Raw genomic sequence first — 21,925 nt, forward strand, 5'->3', positions numbered from 1 at the left:
ACCCTCAGTGAAAAAATGAAAAATAAAAAAATTGTTTTGCATCGGCCGGGAATCGAACCCGGGCCGCCCGCGTGGCAGGCGAGCATTCTACCACTGAACCACCGATGCTTGTGACTAACGTCGAACGTAAAGTAATCATAAGCTAAGTGAAATGACGTATTCAAACGTAAAGTACAGAAGATAAAGTACCACATAAGCAGCGCCACCTATTTTTAAAGTTACTTTCAATTACGTATACCATATAATACCAAAGGCGTTAAGGAGGTGGTTGTTTCGGAGGTAGTCCTGGAAGATTTCGATGGGTAGCGAAGAATAGATCAGATCCGCGAGTGGTGGTGTATGGCTTTTAAGCTAATTACTCAAACGGCATTAACTTAAATTACATCGACTTGACCTGTATATATTTATGGGCTTCAAAAAATAAATATTACTGCTTCACCAAGGAAAATAATTTTTCAAAAAGCTAAAAAACAAAAATAATAAAAAAGACGACAGGCTGTTCCGAACCCACAAATCAACGATCGGAAGACGGGTGTCTTAACCATTCGACCAAAAACTAAGCAACTCGCGCAGAGACAAAATCTAAACTAGAATATAGGAAAGTTACGTTCCAACACAACACGAAAAGGAAGAAGTGAATGTTTCATTTTTTGAGTAATTGTTTTCGTTTTTTTAATTTCATAGCATAACCAGAACGCAATGAGCATCCACAATTTTGGGCTGTTTCATAAAGCGTTTATATGCGAAGGGCCATAAATTAACCAGCAGCCGAATGGTGGGCGAAGTGTGCGTATGAATGGGCATATTGCTACTAGTATCGGGGCCGTAAAACCCTTGCCTCGAACCTCGAAACTGGGTTACTTCCCATGCTCGTCACGTATTCAATCACAGCAATGGCTACACAAAACTGCGCTATATCAAAAATTTCGGTCTATCAGTCGTGCGTGGTGTACAAATGGTCCATTTTACCGACACCACAGATATCCCAGCGGCGGAGAGGAAGACCATAACCATTGAGTGCTGGGCTCCAGTTAACGCTAACCAAAGTCATAGCTCCGGGGACTGGGACATTTATTGACGCCCGCAATGTCAACAATTGCAGCCATGACGACGGCAGTCGCAACAGCAACGCTACTAACAACAAGTTCAAGTGGGTTAATTAGGTTCTCGGATGGTGGAATACCCTGTAATCTTTACTAGTTACATTTAAAAGTATATTTTAACTTTCTTAGAACCAACTTAAAGCCTTGGAAACAAATTGTAATTGATGTAGAAAAATTTTAAAAAGAAATCTATAAAGTTAATAATAATACTATAATACTCTATAATTTTAATGGAATTTCTATTAGATTCCTTATCCGAAACCTACAGAATTCCAGTCACTTGTTCCTCCCAACACTTCCTTTTGCTGACTAAACACCCATTAACGTGATGACAAGAACAACCCACTAAAGCCAGCAGCGAGTTAACCATGAAAGTTGGCCAAGCGAAACCATTTCGCCAGATGAAGCTGGCTGTTTGGGATGCTGGGAGTACGTACTGGGCGTATACGTATTACGACGATGACGCCCGATGAGAGCAGGACAATAGAAATACGAGGCCACACACACACAGGGTCGCATACAGGCACCGCCACAACCACAGCCACAGCCGCATGTAAACGAGTGTGTGTGGTGACAATGAAATGGATAGAATGTTGTTGCTACTTTCGCTGGCTTTTCCCGACGCTGCGCGCGCACTAAAAGTGAAATGATAGGGGGGGGTGGGGGTTAAAGAAAAAAGAGCTCGGCTTCGGTGACAGGACAAACCAAAGGCTAATTCGAATTCCCCATAGGGGCGTAGCGCATTCGTTGGGCGGAATATCCGGGCCGTGGCAGAAAGCGGCGGCGTCCTGGCGTCATCTCCAAATCTCGGCCAGTGCCGCAATTTTGGCTATAAATACAAATGTCGGCACGCAGCTTGGCTTAAACTTACATTGTTATCCTAGTTCACAACATCGCTCGGGGTCTCCTTAACGCCGCCGAACAAAACACATTCGCTACGTGACGTTGTTAAGACGGGAATCCACCCACGCATCGCAGGACCACTCCACTCCGAAACTCCATCGAAGCACCACAAACTGTGAGTCACAGCGGGCTGCAGGTGCAGATGTACCAGTTGCCATCGCTTCTGGTTTCAGTGTCAGTGTCATAATCATAAATTTCGGGCATTGTGTAATCCTCTTTCGATTGGGTAAACAAACCAAGTGGCTCTGCTGCAGTTTTATTATCACTGCGCAGCCGAGAAAACGCGAATTACATTTAAATTGAAATTTTCGAAGGCGCCACTTAAAGGGAGAAATGAAATTTTAAGCTTTGCCGGAAATTTACTAAGGCAATAAAGAATAAAGTTGGGAAATCAAGTTTTACGAAAAAGACTTTTAAAGTTAAAAAAGGTTTTAGTTTCCGCCGTTGCAATATAATCTAAAGGAGAGATAAGTCTCAAACTCTCGCTTTAGCCATATTTACTTTTAATTTAACAAATGCTGTTAAATATTAACAAAGAATTATATTTTAAGCAGTTTAATTTCCAATCTGATTGCAAAACTACAATCAAACTGAACAAATTAATAACAGATTCCCATGAGATATCCACAAGAAAGCATCCATTCAAGATTTATGACTGCCTTTAATGAAATCCCAATGGATGACTCTCCTTCAGTCGTCAGAAATAATTTATCTGTTACTCGATTCCCAGCAATCTGTGAGTCTCTGACTCTGACTCTGACTCTGTGAGATGCATTTCTGGCTTGCCTTTATTCCCACTACGACCCCACCTTAAAAGCCATCACCATTGCCATGCCAATTACACATCCTGCAATTGTCTTCGTCTTTTGGCTTACATACTTCCCTCTCTCCCGCTCTTCTTGCAGCCCAGTGCCACGCCCTATTTAAGTGCAGACACCACACCAGAACGCCCCCCTACCAGGACAACAATGGGAGTCACAAGGAGGCAGGGAAGTGGAAGTGGACACAGGTGGCTCTTGGTTTGGATGACGGTGCTGCTCCTGGTCGTCCCACCGCACTTGGTCGACGGCCGTTACCTGCCGACAAGGTCGCATGGCGACGATTTGGACAAGTTGCGTGAACTGATGCTGCAGGTGAGCTTTTGTCTACACTGGGCGAAAAGTTGGGTATAGCTAAGGGTGTGGGGAGTGTTGTTATGTGGGGATTTCTCTTAACTGATTTGGGTTTACTTTTATTTATTTTTAGTTTCTTTGCTAATGAAGTTTAAAGGAGATAAAATATTAATTTGAGTGGAAAATATTACATAAAATTATAAGGAAAATATATCAGAAATGATGTATAAATTCTTAAGCTATATAAGAAAGGGCACAAAAAGTGATATTATTTTGTAATAGTTAAGTTTTGTAAGTGATGGCAAATCGTTTTCATTTCTAGTAAACCAATCAGTAATAAAAAACAAACTTTAATCCAATATAATTTTCGTTAAGTTTCTTAATTCGCTCGTATGTATGTTTTACTTTAATTACTGACTTGTCTTTATTAATAATTGTGTACATAATTACACCTAATTGGCTCACAGCATAATTAATGAAGTGTTGAATTATGCTGTTATCATTTGGCATTTATCATCAAGGCATTAATGGAGTCGCCTGGCCAAAATGATCCATTATTGACCATTTGCTCAGTGTATCTGGCTGGGTGAGTGTGTATCTTCGGCCGAGTTTTGTGCATTGGCATTTTTGGTGCGCTGTCAATATAATTAACTAAATGAAAAGAGAGCCAAAGCGTGGTATTAAGTTGCAATTATGTCGCCAATTATTGGGGTTTTATTTTCGACTTGTTTTTGTTTTCGTGCGTTTCTACCTTTTGGTTTTTTGTTTTCTTGTATTTTTGGTCACTTATGGCGTGTAGCGAAGACGAGTTGAATGGAATGGAATGGAGGTTACGTCATCGTCTCTGGGTATAAGGTTACACAGGTCCCTCGGCCACGGCCCCAATGTTTCCACCGAAGAAGATTCCTGCTAACCGCACCCCCTCTCTCTCTTTCTTTTTCTCTTTCTGGCTCCAATCTCCTGGCGCTGCGGTTTCTTGTGCGTCTGCAAACCATTTCAGAAATATTTTTACATATTTCGCAAGCGTTTCTTCTTTTTTTTTTTTTTGTTGTTGTCTTCTTGCCCCCCCATCAATGGAGCAGCAGCAGCCTGCTCGGCTACAATCGCCAACTTGGCCAACACTTGCATGCCGGGCACCTCATCTTTTGCACAATTTTTGATTCGCCGCCACCACCGCGGCAGTTTGTTGTTATTTAATGTGTTTTTTTTTCGGCACAGTTTCCTGTTCTTTTTCGCAACCAAGACGCAAAAATGCGGCTCAACTAGGAGGGTAGGAATCAAGGGGATCACAAGGGGGTCACAAGGGGATTCGGCGAGGAAGCCCCACTTAGCTGCCTGTGTGGATGTTCAGAAATCCAATGCAGCTGCACGTCTGTGAAAACTGAAAACTGAAAACTCCGGCCTACTGCAACTGTTTGTCTACCAACGAATCGAGTATCTGTAGCAAACAGTTTCAGCACTGGAACAAAATGTTCGACTACTGCGTTGGATTTGGTCAGTTAGGGCAAGTTGAGGGAATCTTATTCGAGATTCTTTCATTTTTGGAGTTCATAGTGCTATGAAAGTGCTCTATATAGCTTAAAACTTCTCTCTCTCTCTCTATAATAAGTTCTTATAAAAATGGAGATTACTTTTTCAAAGTGGAAACTGGGCTAGCATATGTCCAATCTCAAGGAAAACAAACTAATAAGATAGCCTTTGTCTTAAAAGTACAAATAATATCCACAAAAACCAATAAGTTTAACTTGATTTTTTAGCCAACATTCATTATTTTTTAAGAACTGCAATATATATTTCAAGTTTCGCATACAAAGCTTGTAGATATTTTACAAAGAGTGGCCTAAAAAATACTTAAGAACTACTTCTACGAAACAAAAATACTTTCATCCTTGACCCTAAACTTTGATAAGGAACGAATACTTTCTCGCTTATAGAAAAGCCATCAACGATTAAAATTTAATCTCGAAACAAAGGAATGTCAAGAATTTCCGGCTTGTAGGTTTCTGGGCCACATTTTTTCCCCCACTGTACTCAACTCAACCCCTTTTGCAGACTCTTTTCTGAGTCATGGTCCCTGCAAATCGATAAGTCGCTGACGTGCTGCGCAGACAAAGACCAAAGACCGAAGACCAAGAGCAGACCATGTTTGGACAAAAAAGCGAGCACAAAAATAAAGCATTTCGCAAAGAAAAAAAACACAAATACAAGAAGCAGGCAAAAGAAAAGGGAAATCAAATGTCAAATAGCAAATAATGACGGTGACGTGGTCGCATTGCCGCTGATGAAGGTTGACTTGGCTACGTCACTCGGAAGACTCAAAACTGGCGATGAGCAGGGGGGGGTGGAAAACTCAGTGGAATGCGAAATGAAAACACTTGACACACAATAATGCATTGAACCTGAGGAGTAGATGGTAGCAACAGCAGCATTAGAGACATGAGACAACATAACTTGGCCTTTAGCTTATTGCCTTCCTCGGGATGGATGTCAACAGGAAGACACACGACATCCCCCTAACCAAACCTCCTTTGGCTTTCAGACCGACCGAGAGAGAGAGATGACAATGAAGTCGGATGGTATTCCCAGAAGCAATTTGTGTTATAGAATGTGGAAAATGACAATTTCATAATGCTCTTGACTTATTAGAGATATATTGGATTATAATTGCCTCGCTCCAGGGGTGGCAGAACGGGCTACGTGGCCAAACTTTATAATTGTTTTAGGGATTTCAAACTAATTCAAGGATGAACTTGAGCTTTTGATTCAATGTTAATTTAATAAACCGACGTTGGGGGTCTTAAACATAATCCATTAAGCAGCCAATTTAATGAGCTTAGAATGATACTCAAATGGGTAGGTTAAAGTTACTTAAGGAAACTAAATTAGCTTAGCTTGTTGAGGGAATCAGAAGGGAAAGCAATTTGTGGTCAGGTAACCTTGGAATAGGTATTCAAGGAAATTGAATTTGTTTGAATTAGATTTGATTTAATGAAATATTTTACAAACATTTTGAAGGGCAGTCCATCAACAAAATACTCATCTAGAATCACTGTTTGCTTTCCACTTTTAACTTCAAATCTTGAAACCAACTTTTCCTTAACTCTCCCCTATGGAAGATTCTCTTGATACTTCTTTATTACCATACCTATAACTTTTTCCTCCCTTATCACAACATTATGTCCAATTGATGGCAATTATTTTCAACATTCTTTTTGCCACTTGCCACAAATGTCTTAGCCGACAAATCCCACCACTTATCAAGTGGCCCATACCATAAAGCTGGAAAGGCCGAACCCAGCGAATTCCCCCTTTCGTATAAAACTCAAACCAAACGCAGCTGTTTATTTATAAAGTATCTGCCAACTCCCTTTCCAATTGCCAAAACGAAATCCTGGCCAGAAGAGCGAAAGAGATCGATAAATGAAAATGGACAGAGATGGCTGGAGAAGGGAGAGGGAAGCCAAACAAAATCACATAACTTTTCACTTAACGACAACTCTCAAATTAAACTGTCCGAAGAGGCCTTAATGAAAAGCAGGGAGATGAAGCCCAGCTGACACACCAGCACCCTCCGTCACCCCTGGAAAACTCACCCTCTTCAACTCCCCTCCCCCTGGGCGACAACCAGATGCAATGCGATAACAATCCCAGAGTCATCATCGCTTCCCTGTAGACCTCTGGTCTCCATTAATGGCATTTAAGTCAAGGAAAGCGAAAGGAGGCAAATATTGCAAGTTGGCCGAAAATAGAAAACATTTTAACCTTTTTTTTTTGTTTTTTTGTTTGCTTCTTCAAAATTAGCAATAAAATAATTACTTGGCGCGAAATTGTTTTAGGTTTTTCGCTTCATTTGTGGTTGTTTGTGTTTGTTCACACATCACCAGCCAGAGACTTGGCCAAAAACAGAAGACAAAAGATCAGCTCCAGAGGGGCCAAGGCGGGTGGAGGGATTACAGTGGTAGCCAGAAAAGAGGTTGGCGGCTGATAATTACACGACAATACCCCCCATTAACACATTTTCAGCTCATCAGTGCTCACAGCAGCAGCAGCAGCAGCAACGTTGAGGGGCCAAAAGTTGGCAGCCAAGTCAAGAGGCTGCGAGACAGGTTAACCCATTTTGGTTGCCAGCTCAACTTGATCGATAGATTCGCCACATTTTTCACATATTTTTGTTACCTTAATTGGGTAAATCTAAAAAGAAGTTAACACATAAGAAATACCAATAAAAAGCCTATTAAAGTTAAGATTTAGTCAATCATTAATCATTAGTGAATCTTTTTGTTTTTAAATTATTTATGAAGGCTAGTAAAGGCAAGCTTATAGTATCATATATTGCAAATTAATATATTAAAAACATTTAACTAACTTTACAAGTTAGCCACCAATGGGTTAAGCCTTGCCAACAACAGAAGCTGGCAGCCTCGTCGTTACAGATAAAGTTCATTCGATTTAATGATGCGCCAAAAAGCAAAAATTAAAATTTAAAAAAAATACAAAAAAGAAGAAGAAGAGATAACTAAAAATCTGTGACGAACTTCCCACGTTGGATAAATAAGATTTCGAAAAGATTTTTGAAATAACTCACTCCATCACTCTGACAAGGCGGCGGGGGGCCGAATCGTGTTAACAACAGCAACTATACGATAATTATAACAACCATAACAGCAGCTCGGAGTTTAAGTCTTTCTCTGCCCCGTCTTGCGTTTTGTGTTTGCAGATTTTGGAGTTGAGCAATGAGGACCCACAGCAGCAGCAGCAGCAGCAACACCCACAGCTGCGTCTCCGCAATGAGGCCACCAGCAGCAACAGCAACAGCAACAACAATCCACGCGTGTCCAACGGCAACTCCAATGCCGCCTGGCTGCAGAAACTGAGTGCCATGGGTGCCCTGGATGAGTTGGGCGGTGATGGAGTCCGATTTGGACCCAACTATGGACGTTACTAAGCCATCTGAGCCGAGGACACCTGACGACGACAACAACAACAACAACGACGACGACAAGGGAAATGGAAACTGGGGGTTGGGCGGGAACCATGTTGTGAATGAAAATGTTTTGTTTGGGACCGAAAAAAGGGATAGTGTAGTGTCGGAAATGTTCACAGGATTAAAATCCAATTGGAACGAAAGCAAAGTGCGTGAAAATGGACAAATAAATGGGGCAAAGGATTCTCGTGGAAATCGTGTCCGAAGAGGCCTTTGAAGTACGTACTTTGAATGAGCTTCTGCCAGTTGGGAATGTAAAAGAGGACACTCTGTAAAATCACTTAGACCTTTCTTTCTATTAAATTGAAGTTTTTGCAACCTTTTTTAATCCTTTCATATGCGAAAGTTAACTCTGAATTTGGCTTAAATTAATTAAATTAATGGAAAATAACTTAAATCATATGTCTTGCTAAGTTAAAATCAAACTAAAATCCATTTTAAAGCTTTTAAATTAACCTAAAAATGTGTATAAAAAAACAGATACTTACAGGTTTTTATACAAGTTCCATTTCCAACATGGTTTTCCCTGTACCCATTAAAGATTTACAAAAAAATACAAACTGAGTAAAATCTCAGATAATAAACTGAAAACTTGAAAGGACAAAGACAGTTCCTATGCTAGAACAATAATTTTTAAAATCCTTTGGGTAAACCCGATGGCCATCAATGTACCTATATGTATGTACCTATGTGTTGTAGAGCAACCCCGTCCCCTATGAAAAACCAAAAAAAAAAACACACAGAAAAACCTCTGAAAATGTAGCCCTTTTAATGGCGTAGACTAAGTGCGGATTTTCAACTTCTTTTTGCGCGGCCAAAGAAGAGATAAAATTGAAATTACCATTAAATTGTAAATATTTTAGCCCCGAAAACCGCTTCTCGCACTCCCGCCCCACGAAATAACAATAATAACTGGAGTTTTAATGGGCCCCCAAGGCTGGCCGGGGCATATGAAGATATATAGTAAATGTATTGTGTATTTATAAAATTATACTACTCCCAACTAACCTCCACTAGATGGCCTCCGCTGGAAGATGGGCCCAAGTTAAATGCGTTTTCGGCTGCGACTTTATGGCCAACAACATGTCGAGGGAGATATATACCTATATATATACACTATTAAATTCGTAACTATATATATATATATATACTTATAAATGTACATTTAATTGTTGTTAACTTACGTTTTATCGTTATTACTTATGATTCGCCGCCGAAGCAAAAATAAACGAAATCATTTTCAATGCAAGATCTGAAGCCTCTTTTAACTAGATCTCTGTCCAGCGTTATAGATACAGTCAAGCCTGTTATGCAATGCACCTGTGAGTGTGTAGAGAGTAACGTAAGTTTACAACATACGGTCTCAGATTCATCTTCATCTTTAGGCTCAAATACTCAAATGTACATTTCACATCCATCTGCTTGAGGGCGCCGCCAGCCCAAAAGATTCCCATCTATCTCAATTTACTTTCTCGTGCTTCAAGTGCAACACTCTCGACAAATTAAACGCCGCAAAGTGGCACCCACCAGAAAGACACATCATATCTCATCTAACCAAAAAAACCCAATCCAATACTATACATCATTTTCGAACCCATTCCCAATGTCAGTTCGAACCCGTTAAGTACTTTTTACCCGGCCAAGTGCCGTTTCTCGTTTTGTAAACGAAATTATAATTGTTTTTGTTTCTGTTTCTTTTTTTTTTTATGTAAATATAATATCATTTAAATGGTTCCGTCTGCCTTTGTTTTTCGCCTGTTACATAAAGTCACAAGAGATACAATATAATAATTAGTATCTGTGCATGCCGAGGTGTAGATGGCAGCGAGTTGGTAGCTGGTGGTGGGCCATTTTCGGGGAACTGTGTTACTCGGTTGAGGCCATGGAGCCATGGAGCCATAGAGCCATAGAGAAAGCCGAAAGATGAATGCGACGCTGATTATATGCCTCAGAATCGCTGTGGCATAGCGAATTCATTAAGATCTGGCAATGTGCCATGCATAATTCGCATAATGGCCAGCAGAATGTATCTCTCAGATGGTAGCTCATCCCAGAATGCATAATGTATCTGCGGGATTTCAGTTGGTTGAATTCAGCGAATGATATATAAGGTTGTCAAAAAAGTCTTGCGGTATTTTCGCTAGGTGGCGTAGTTCTTGGTTTATTCGTCGCATCGGGTCACATACTAAACCTTTTTGGAAAGCTCATTTCACGCGCTAAAACGTGTTTGATTGATTGTCTTTTCGTTTTAATCGTTCGTGGGTTATAGCGTCGCAATCATGGAGCAAAATAAAGAGAAAATACGGCATATTTTACAGTACTACTACGATAAAGGCAAACATGCATCTCAAGCCGCCAATGTGCAGTTTATGGACCCGATACAGTTTCCATTTCCACCGCACAACGATCAACGGTATCAACGTTTTCGTTCTGGTGTAGAAGTGGTCGAAGATGCGCCACGCTCCGAGTTTTTTGCCAATAGGCAAGCGAGCTTCTATGAGAGGGGCATTCTGAAGTTGGCATCTCGTTGGGAACGCGTCGTCGAACAAAACAGCGCATATTTGACTTGAATGGCAATATTGTAACCAATTTTATACCGTAAGACTTTTTTGAAAACCTAATATGAGACTTTTCAGCCTCCTCTTGATGCCTGAAAAACTACTAATTTTGTCTGCTTAACAATATTTCCTCATTATTACCTATTAAGTATGTTATTTACAATATTATTAATCTAAAATAATACAATTACAACCCATAAAAATTATTAATAAATCAGTCAAAAGTAACCTAACCTAACCAACCTAACATTTGGACACCTTTAATGTCAAATTAATTTTATTTCCTAATAAAAAACTAATTTTATGTCTACCTCAGACTGACAGACCACTCGTTTTTATACCCCGTTACTCGTAGAGTAAAAGGGTATACTAGATTCGTTGAAAAGTATGTAACAGATAGAAGGAAGCTTTTGCGACCCTATAAAGTATATATATTCTTGATCAGGATCAATAGCGAAGCCGTCCGTCCGTCCGTCCGTCCGTATGAACGCTGAGATCTCAGGAACTATAGCAGATACAAAGTTGAGATTAAGCATGAAGATTCTTGAGGTCCCGGGACAGCGCAAGTTTATTACAGCATCCTGACACGCCCACTCTAACGCCCACAAATCGCAAAAAACTAAAATTGCTGAAATCTCAGGAACTTTGCAGTTAGAAAGTTGAAATTCAAAATTATAATCTTTAATTGGCAGCGCATCTTATAGTGGTACTACTATCCGGCACACCCACCCATACGCCCACAAGGCTCAAAAGACGGTTTTCGGATTTTCTAGAAAAGCTGATATCTCGGTAACTATAAAAGATAGAAAGTTCGGATTCAGCATGTAGGGTTTTATTATGCTCCCAATGCGAATTGTTTTTTCGATCAAGCCACGCCCACTCTAACGCCCACAAACCTGAACAACCAAAAATGCAAAAATCTCAAAAACTATAAGAGCTACATAATTTTGTTTAGGATCACGTATTTAGGATATGCCTTTGCAACTTTCCACGAAGTTGCATCCGGCCACGCCTACTCTGACGCCCACAAACCGCGGAAAACTGTGGCGTCTATAATATTATTATGAATGCCTTCGTTTGACCTTGTATAACTTATTTTTGTTAATATCTATCGATTTACCAAAGATTTTTCAAATCGGAACATTATTTCGCTATTTATGAAGAAATTAAGGTTATAAGGCCTTACATGGGCAGTGACGTCACTATAAGCATACTCAACAAGCTTCCTCTGAAAATAGTTGGCGCCTTGTGAATTTCCACTAGCAAAATAATATTTTAAAATTTTGTAAAACAGTAACGGGTATCTTATGGTCGCGGCACTCGACTATAGCGTTTCCTCTTGTTTAATGATAAAATTAACAACAAGCCATTATTATTTTTACAATTCAATTATTCGATTGGTCTACCAGCCTACCTGTTACATGTTTTCCAGCTGAGAAAACCATTAAATTTTCTTTAATGCCTCAAATGGCTTTATGCAACATCAATAAAATTGATATATTTATTTTTGGTTTAGTTTAAATTTAAGTTAATCTTTACACTTTGTAAGATTTTGCTTCTGAGCTCCCCTTAGTTTCCACTGATAAAGATAATAGGTCAAGGGTCCCCTAGGGGAAAGCCCGTTTGATTGGCCTAGCCGTCCGAGAGTAACCACAGATGAACCTGCACCTGTTCCACCTTCGTGGATTCAGCATAATTCACCGCAGCCATGATGATTACCATGACGATGATGGTTTTGAATGTGAAAGATGAGCGTGGAAAATTAAGGAAATGCAATCCGTGGAGAGGGAGGTGGGGCTGCAAGCAAGTGCAGTCGCCGAAGATGAACAACAAAATCAACACAACCTGCCATTTGGCTAACGGCATTATAAATGATGCCATCGAGGAAAAGTGACAGTCTGCGCTGGCTGTGACTCTCCAGTTGAATCTCTCAACTGTTGCAGGTTGCAGTTGCAACATGGAATGGTAGGGGCCTGCTGCTGCTGCCTCTGGCTGCATGGTGTGTCGTCCTCTGTTTGGCGCCACTGGCCGCTAGCCTGATTATGCCATTTCATCAAATTCCGGCAGCAATTGAGCAGGAGTGGCCACAAAATGCGACCAAGGATCGATGCAAAAATGCTGATTGCCATTTATAGATTATGTGCATAGATCGGGTAAAAAGCTGGATATAGCTTTGGGGGTTATGAGCCATGGAAAAGTTGCAAAACATTTTGCCAATCATAATTTTTTCATCTAATCTTCTCTAACGCAAATTGTCATGGCCGGGGCGTAAATTATTAAATAAAACAAAAACAACAAAAAACAGGGAAAAAACAAATTGAAGAAATTCAAAATATTGCAACAAAAACAGAAAATATAAAAAGAGGAGAAAAATTAAATAAAATGCTCAAGCAGATGGGGCGACCCAACAAGAGCGTGAAGCTCATTATGAAGCTTCGTGGCCAAAACGCGGACAGCAATTACAACAGCAACAAAGCCAGTAAAAACAATAACAGTAACAATGATAATAATAATAACAACAAGCCAAGCCATGCCAAGCCAAGACAAGACAAGGCAATCCAAACCGAAAGACAGAAAGAAGCTGGCTAACAAAAGGCCGAAAGAGCATGAAGAAATGAAATAAAACCAACACCAGATTCAGTCCCACTCCAGAGCACAAAGAGCTATGCCCCCACACCCCCCAACCCATTTCATCCCATTGCAATCCCAAACCATTCTCCGAATCTCTGGCTAAATGGGAGTGAATCCACATCACATCCCCATCCCCATCCACATCCATTGAAATTGAAAGTGAATCGTGCCACACGATCCGATCCGATACGATCTTATTCAGAGTCCATAGTTGGTTACGAGTCCACTGCGATTGGATCCTCCAAATGACCAAAATAACCACATATATATATATATATTTTTATAAAAATATATATAACTAGAAAAACAAAAATGAGGAAAGCAGTAAAGACCTTGTTTTTTTGGTATTTTCCATTGCGAAAGAGAAATACTCTTAAGGGAAATAAATTGATTAGTTTTATCAATGATTATCTATATTGTAGGACGATGCTTGGTATCGTCTTTATCCATAATCTTCTTAAGGTTGAAATTGATAGCCAGGCCCTTCTAGGCCGCTTGAATATCCATGTACCTCTTAGGATTTCTAAAAACTATATTCCTCTATCTTTAGAGCATTGTAGTTCGAACTTTGCCCAACTACAATGATCTTTATAACATTACTTCTAACTCTTCTACTAACACTTTGAAAGTTTCGATTCTAATCCATTTAGCATAAAACTAACTTTCCTCGTATCTTTACTAATCCACTCGGAAATATCCCCGTGTTCCGAGCCGTACGTCAGACGGCAGCGCCCCTCGGTCGGTTGGGCGGGAGGTGGGTTGCACATCAAGCTACGGGAGTCAAAATACAGGGAATAATAAGCCACCAAATCTAAAACTGCTTTTAATAAACTGAAAATCAATATCAAAAAACTTGTATATTTTTAGAAATAACTTTAAAGGTTTAACATACCTTACCTTAACTTATCTTTTATGTCTTAGAAAACATAATTTATTGACAAGAACCAAGTTCTTTTGGGGGATATAATCTTCAGGGTAAAGATACTTCCAAAATATTTTCTCATATTTAATAAGATCATCAGCTTTTCTGTTGTATTTCTTCAAAACACTATATCCGGCTGATTATTTCCAGTTTAGGGCCTACCATAAAACCGTTTTATTTCCTTCCCTTGAAAATCCCATAATTGGGCCCCTAAAAAAATTAAACTTCTTTATAAACCAGCTGCCGCTACCATATTTGATGGCCTTCCCGCCTGCAGTTTAATTGCAAATACAATGTACCCTTCAAGTTCCTTATTTTCCCCTTGAAAATAATCCTAGTTGCCCCGAGAAAAACAAAAATTCCGCAACCACAAACATAAAAACCACGAGGAGAAGTTGTTAATCGAAGGAGGAAAACCGAAAAAAAGCGGACTTTGCTGTCTGCGTCGCGGCCAGGAGCTGCATCTTGGGAGCAGCTCCAGCAGATCATGGAGACTGGCCAACTGCGGTTGCTCATTGGACTTGGCTTAAACATTTCAATTTCTTCATGGCTATATGCCGCGCTCTTTGCCAACTGCTCAGTTGCCGTCGACCGAGGCAGCGACTGAAGCGGCAACAGCAGCAGCAGCAGCAGCAGCGGCAGCAGAAGCAGCGCTCTTGGTCGTCGTCTTGAATTTTACTTAATTTTTATTTCACGCGCTGCGCCGCTATAAAAGAAACTGCAACAATCGTTGTGGCATGCAGTAAGAGGTTCCGCGTCGAAGCAGCAGCACAGTAACCATCAGTGACTAGTTACCACCTGGAGCAGTTACTAAACCCGAAACGGATATAGCCGAAAAAAATCATTAAAAACTCACCCGAATATGCAGTCCAGTTGTGTGGTATGATTATCATCATCATGTGACCAATATAGTTTCCGTGACTTAACTGGTGTTCTCCAACCCGTTCTCGTCCGCAGTTAGTGGTCGTCTTAGCCTTGGCTGGCCTGGTGGCCGCTCGTCCCGAGCCACCGCGTGATTCGTACAGTGCGCCCCCCTCCAGCAGCTATCAGCCTAGTGGGCCCAGCGGAGGCTACGGCGCCCCAGCGCCCCAGTACGGTCCACCCCAGCAGCCGCCGGTGGTCCATAAGCATGTCTACGTCCATGTGCCACCACCAGAGCCGGAGTACCAGGCACCCAGGTGAGCCTAATGTTTAGAAATATCTTAGCCAATAGTTAAAGTACCCTTCGGCAGCTCCTCAGCTATCTTAAAGATCTTAGCTATATAATCCGAGTATCTACCAAACAACTGACTTCCAAAGTCCATAAACCTTTGGTTCGACTTTAGTTTGTTATATCTTTTAAATCATCTTCCGGTTATATACCAATTTATTATGATTTTAACCCTTTAATCTGAGGTATTTCATGGACATTGATCCTTAAGGTTTACGATAATATCAGAATTTAAATAAGGCGCAGGCAAGAGCTTAACTTTGCAGCTGTTTTAAAAGCCAAATTGATCTTTGGGTGATGAATGCTGTTTATTAAAACAATAAGTAGTAGTTACAGGTTACAGGTACAGTACATTCTGAAGGTAAAGTCCAAGCCGATTAATAAAGAGTTATAGTATATATTCTTAACAACAAGGATTATTGCAGATAACTTAGGCAGACCTTGCACACTTTGTAAGGTACTTAATAAACCCATTCTTGAGCTTTTCTTTTTATTATTATTTCAAGGCTGAAATTAGTAAATTTAAATACGAAATATTTAAGCTTTGTGTAACAGAAACTTTGACCATATTTATTCGCTGTAAAGTTTGTAAAAGGTAGAATACGTACCTTGGTACCTATTAGGTAGGTATTCTTGTTGAAGATTACTATAGACTAGAGCGGTAGTCTGTGTATCCATATCTGTCTGCCCGTATAAACGCGGAGATCTCGGAAACTATAAAAGCTTAAAAGTTTGGGTTAAACATTTAGATTCTAGAAAAACCTTCGCTGAACACGACCACAAACCAGAAAACTGCAGCATCCTTAATATCAATGTTAAAGGCTTGGCTTGACTTTAAATATTTAAAACTTTCTAATCAGAATGAATATATATTTACAAGTTATAAAGAATTTCAAATTATAATGACAAAGCCCTCAGCTCGAAGGGATGCCTGCTATGCTTTCAGCAACAGATGGCGCCAGTATAGCCTAAGGGAAGATAGGAAATAGATTTCAGATTTCCACTGAGAGGCCACAGAGAAACTGCACATCAAAATCAGTTAAAACTATTCACACCCGCGCCCCTTGCCCTTGTTTTTTCATTCATCTCGCGTGATGGAGAGCAATGATTACAAACGATCTCGCTTTATTTGTCTTGTTCCACTTAAGATTGGCAAAAAAACAAAAAAAAATGAGGGGAAAAGACATTGTTGTGTTATGAGTATATAATCCACGGCACTTATGCAGATTCTCTCACAATTCATCGCCGTAAACCAACTAGTGCCGCCAACTCCCAACGATAATAAGTAGACAAATGTTGCAAGACCCAACGCCAATCATCTAATCCAGCTCAGGGCCCTTTTCCACAGCTGTTGCCTCATTTCCAGGGTATTTAGAGGGTCGCTTTTCAAGGAGGAAAATTATTTAATACCCAAGAAAACGAAAGCCATCACATCAACACTTCTCTCTCTCTCTCTCGTTTCACTGATTCAAACCTTTTCTGTCGTCGTCGTCTTCTCTATGTTTTCAATTGGAGTTGGAAGCAATGTTAATTACCTCAGGTGGGGAATGATATGGCTTTGCAGATCGCCAAACCGTGACTAAAATGTTACCTAAGCACACCCGTATATAGTAAATACATATATATATCAGTAGCATTTCCAAGCTAATTATCAGACGCAGAGGGACAGGAACACGATTACCATAGGGGAGCTTTATGTAAACCCTCGTCTCGGAGCGGTTGTTGTGACAGTCGTTGTCATCATTACAATAGTCATCATCTCTCCATCCGATTAGCAAAACCGACAAGCAGCTGCAGCTGCATGGCCATTTTCGGGAGGTCAGCATTTATGAGCATGCAATTTGCATACTCCTCGAAGAGAAACTCCAGTCTCCAGCTTCCTTCCCATTTCATTTTTGTTCATGGGGAAAACCATGATAGCCTTGCCTTATACTCTTTAAAAAATTTATATCCGGTATGTAAATTGGCATTTACATAAAGCTGAAAGTTCATTTAACTTATAGAACCCTTGTTTTCCCCTTAAAAATATTTAAATTTCAAATATTCTAATTTTTCCTAGGAAACCCCTGTACGTGCCTCCTCCCCAGAAGCACTACAAGATCGTGTTCATCAAGGCGCCATCGCCACCTGCCCCCACTGCACCTGTAATCCCTCAGTTCCCGCAAAACGAGGAAAAGACTCTGGTGTACGTGCTGGTCAAGAAGCCAGAGGAGCAGCCCGAGATCATTATCCCGACGCCAGCTCCCACCCAGCCCAGCAAGCCGGAGGTGTACTTCATTCGCTACAAGACCCAGAAGGAGGAGACTGGTCCCTATCCCAACAGTGTGGCGCCACCAGCACCCGAGTATGGAGCACCAGCTGCCCCGCCCGCACCCTCTGCTCCGAGCAGCTCGTATGGAGCACCTTCCCACTAATCGAACCAGCACATCCATACCAATCCGAATTCCGATTTGCGAATCTCAACCCAACTCATGGCAAACTGCATATCTTATGTGTATTATTTTTTCTTATCTTTCAACGACTTTAACGCGTGACAAAGTTTACCTAGTTAACGAGAACCCTCATCTGATCCCCGTCATATCTTCATGAATATTACCCTCATTGATAAGGTAATTCTGACCTCTGAAGTTGTTTCTAGCTATTGTACGAGATGTATGTTTTCCATCTAGGCTGTTTGTTTCAAATTGTTTGTTTAGTCTTAAGTTTAGGTGTTTAAGCGAACGATGCGTTATACACTGATACACACAAAACACTCGATACATTTAGCCTTAGTTGTCGATAGAGATATCGATGCCGATACCGATAAACGATATATGATACATGATACATGATTTTCATCGCAAATGCATTTCTCTTTTCACGATTGTTAATAGAGATTGTGCAAACCAATCGAAAAGCAACAAAAAAAAATGATACTCAAGTATGTACATATGTGTTAGAAATCAAAACATCAATGGCTAAATAAAAGTTTAACGAATTATCAGTAGAAAATTGGTTATTATTTCTCATTATTATCTTGCATTAGTTTTTTAAAAAACATTCAACTAATAGATTATCGATATCTCTCTCCTTACAGAAGTACGAAATGGGCAGGATTAGTTTACCAATTCCTGCCAGTCTTGTACCTACGATTCCATGCCATCAATCCATATCTTAAATGAGAATAAGTAACCTACATCGAGTCTACTTACCAAACCCTACAACTCTTTCAATTCCAATCCCACAGCCACCAGCACCCCTCGTATTCTTTGTATAATTAATGTTGCAATGTTTTAGATAAAGTTTATATATTTTATCAAGATATTTATTAAGAGCTGAAAAAATGAAATTACAAAAGACATTTTAAAGTTGCCTTAAGCCCTTTAGTTTAAGCTTTAAGCATTACAAAATATTTAAACTAATATCGGTCATCAGCCTGGCAAATGAAATAATAGTCAAATTGCAACTATAAAGCGACATGCCGAGAATTATACACACCAGCGCAGTGCTGATATACGGAAATGGGATAGGGGTTCACGCGGTAGCCATTTAAAGGTAAGGAGCTCTTTTTCCGGAAGGCCCAGTTATGAAAACGCCCTTTTCGTCAATATCATTTATGCCGAGGAAATATAACTGAGATTTATCCAGTTTTGAATTAAGTTCTTCAAATTCTTCTGCACTGAAAAATGCGGCTAGGTAACCTCCCAAAAATTCACATTTGCGCGCAGCATTGGTCCAGTTTAATTTTTCATTATGCTCAATGTAGAAATATTTGGATCCGATTCTCTCAAATTTCTTCCATTTTTCCACTTCTTCGTAACTCAACTTATTTTCAATTTTCTGTAGTGGAGTCTCCACTTGCTTGCTTTCCATTCTAACTAGTCTCTCTTCAATGCTCTTCAATGATTTCTCCAAATTTTCTAGTGTTACGTTCAGCTTAGCATTGTCGCAGGATTGATGCGAAGGATGCTCCAATAGGTACTCCGAATGAGTAATATCCTTGGTTTCTGACAGCGATACGTTTATAATAATTCCGAATAAAAAAATGCTTATAAACTTTAACATGATTAAAAAGCTTAACTGCTCCCGACAAAAGTTGAAGAAACACTGAATTTTTATAAATTTGGTGACTTGCCAAGATGCCGAATTTCTGTTGATAAGCTAAAAATAATCAAAAATATTTGAGCATAAAATTGTAATCAGACTTAGGTTGACTAGGGTAAGGAAGTGATGATAAATAAATTTAAGTATTATCAAGAAGAAACGCTATAGTCGAGTGCAGCGACTATAAAGATACCCTCTAACCTAATTTTCTTAAAAAACAGCGAAAAAGTTTTCCGATTTGAAAAATCTTTGGTAAATCCATAGATATTGTCAAGGAACTTAAAAAACCTTCATGCGGAATCTCAGCTTTGTATCTCTTATAGCTTCTGCGATCTCAGCGTTTATACGGACAGACGGACGGATGGACGGACAGACGGACATGGCAATCGACTTGGCTATAGATCCTGATCAAGAATATAGGCCTTTATAGGGTCGGAAACACTTCCTTCTACTTGTTATATGCTTTTCACCATACATACAGCCACCATATTCTTCAAATTACTTATTTTTCTGAAAAAATTCAAATTTTATTAGACATATTATATTAAAAGTCGAAAAACTCAAATTACAAAAAGTATTTTAAGCTGGCACAAGCCCCAAGTAGCTCTGTCTGCACCTTCCTGTTGCTCTTCTTTATATTTAAACAAAATTTAAACATCCGCCTGGCAGATGAAACGAAGCTCTGCGGAGCAATTGAACAGATACATGACAGTCTCATACACAGAAACGCAATGGTGACGTTCGGTGTTAGATACGGGCTCACCCGGTTCCCATTTAAGGAAAGGAGCTCATTTTCCGGAGGATCCAGACATGAAAACACCCTTTTCGTCCATGTCATTTATGCCGAGGAAATAGTCAACAGATTCATTCAGTCTGGAATTAAGTTCTTCAAATTCTTCTGCACTGAAAAATGCGGCTAGGTATCCTCCCATAAGTTCACATTTGTGCGCAGCATTGGTCCAATTTAATTTTGCATTATGCTCAATGTAGAAATATCTAGATCCTATTTGCTCGAACTTTGGTGTTGCTCTTTTCATTTTTTCAACTGGCATCTTGATGTCAAGAAGTGTTTTCTGCAGATCTGACAGTTGTTCCTCCACTGTGGCTAGCTTACTTTCCATTCTAGCCAGGCTGCCATCGATGCTCTCCGAAATCACCTTCTTCCAGGATTCCTTTAGGGATGCTTGCTGACCTTCAATCTGAATCTGAATTGCAGACTGCTGGATCAATAATCTTTCCAATTTTTCTAGTGTTACGTTCAGCTTAACATTGTCGCAAGATTGATGCGAAGGATGCTCCAATAGGTACTCCGAATCAGTAATATCCTTGGATTCTGACAGCGAAACATTTGTAATAGTTCCGAATAAAAAAATGCATATAAACTTTAACATGTTTTAACAATGTTTTACTTCTCCCGACAAAAGTTTACAAAACACTATATTTTTATAACTTTCTTGACTTCCCAAGAAGCTGCAGTACTGTTGATAAGCTCGAAGTATTTAAAAATAAATTATTGGAAAATCCAATCAGCATGGAAACGGGCATGATAGCATTTTATTTTAAGTTTATAGCTTAGAAGCAATGCAATATACATGATATAAAATATTATAATTACTGAACAGTGCACGAAATGATTGATGACGGCTTAGATTGAATATACATCTATGCTAGTTAATAGGCTGGATATTTGTTGTTGACCAAAACGGCAAGTTAAATGTTAGTCATGCTTAATACACGACATGATTTTGTCAAAAAATGAATTCCACGATTCCTTCCAGAGCATAATCTGAATTATATATACTTCAATAATATATATTTGAACGAAATTTAGGCGTCAGCCTGGCAAATGAAATTACGGATCAAATTGCAATTGTCAAGCAACATGCCACCCTCATGCACAGAAGCACAATGTTGTTCTTGGTTTTGGGACACGGGTTCCCCAGGTTTCCATTTAAAGAAAGGAGCTCGTTTTCCGGTAGGCCCAGTTATGAAAACGCCCATTTCGTCAATATCATTTATGCCGAGGAAATACGGAATAGATGGATTCAGTCTTAAATTAAGTTCTATAAATTCCTTTTCACTGAAATTGTAGGCTAAGTAACCGCCCATAAGTTCACATTTGCGGGAAGCACTGGCCCACTTTAATTTATCATTATGCTCAATGTAGATATATTTGGATCCGATTTGCTCGAACTTCGGTGGGTTTTTATTCACTTTTTCCAGAGACATCTTAATGTCACGAAGTGTTTTCTGTATATCTGACAGCTGAGAGTTCACTGTGGCTAGCTTACTTTCCATTCTATCAAGCCTGTCCTCAATGCTCTCTCGAAATAACCTTCTTCCAGGATTCCTTTAGGGTCTGTTTGCTGACCTTCAATTTGATTCTGAATTGCAGTCTGCTGGATCAATAATCTTTCCA

The 21,925-nt window shown here is 39.8% G+C and overlaps 2 protein-coding genes and 1 non-coding gene across 3 annotated transcripts; 2 read left to right on the forward strand and 1 right to left on the reverse strand.

The window, feature by feature from the left end:
• Positions 1-37: 37 nt before the first annotated feature.
• Positions 38-108, reverse strand: Trnag-gcc. Its single transcript has one exon. It is a non-coding gene; the product is annotated as a tRNA-Gly (tRNA).
• Positions 109-1,877: 1,769 nt separating this feature from the next.
• On the forward strand, positions 1,878-9,351 carry LOC108107144. The gene is made up of 3 exons (XM_017214548.2): positions 1,878-2,121; positions 2,912-3,139; positions 7,836-9,351. Exons 2-3 carry the CDS (start codon positions 2,975-2,977, stop codon positions 8,061-8,063), a joined length of 393 nt encoding a protein of 130 aa, XP_017070037.1. The 5' UTR covers positions 1,878-2,121; positions 2,912-2,974; the 3' UTR covers positions 8,064-9,351.
• Positions 9,352-14,947: 5,596 nt separating this feature from the next.
• LOC108106855 (extensin) lies at positions 14,948-18,409 on the forward strand. Its single transcript, XM_017214098.2, has 3 exons — positions 14,948-15,093; positions 15,171-15,391; positions 17,483-18,409. The coding sequence occupies exons 1-3, from the start codon at positions 15,076-15,078 to the stop codon at positions 17,835-17,837; spliced, it is 594 nt and encodes a 197-aa protein (XP_017069587.1). The 5' UTR covers positions 14,948-15,075; the 3' UTR covers positions 17,838-18,409.
• Positions 18,410-21,925: the final 3,516 nt, after the last annotated feature.

This window comes from Drosophila eugracilis, unplaced genomic scaffold (assembly GCF_018153835.1).
Source record: "Drosophila eugracilis isolate 14026-0451.02 unplaced genomic scaffold, ASM1815383v1 contig_386, whole genome shotgun sequence".
NCBI classification, from domain to species: domain Eukaryota; kingdom Metazoa; phylum Arthropoda; class Insecta; order Diptera; family Drosophilidae; genus Drosophila; species Drosophila eugracilis.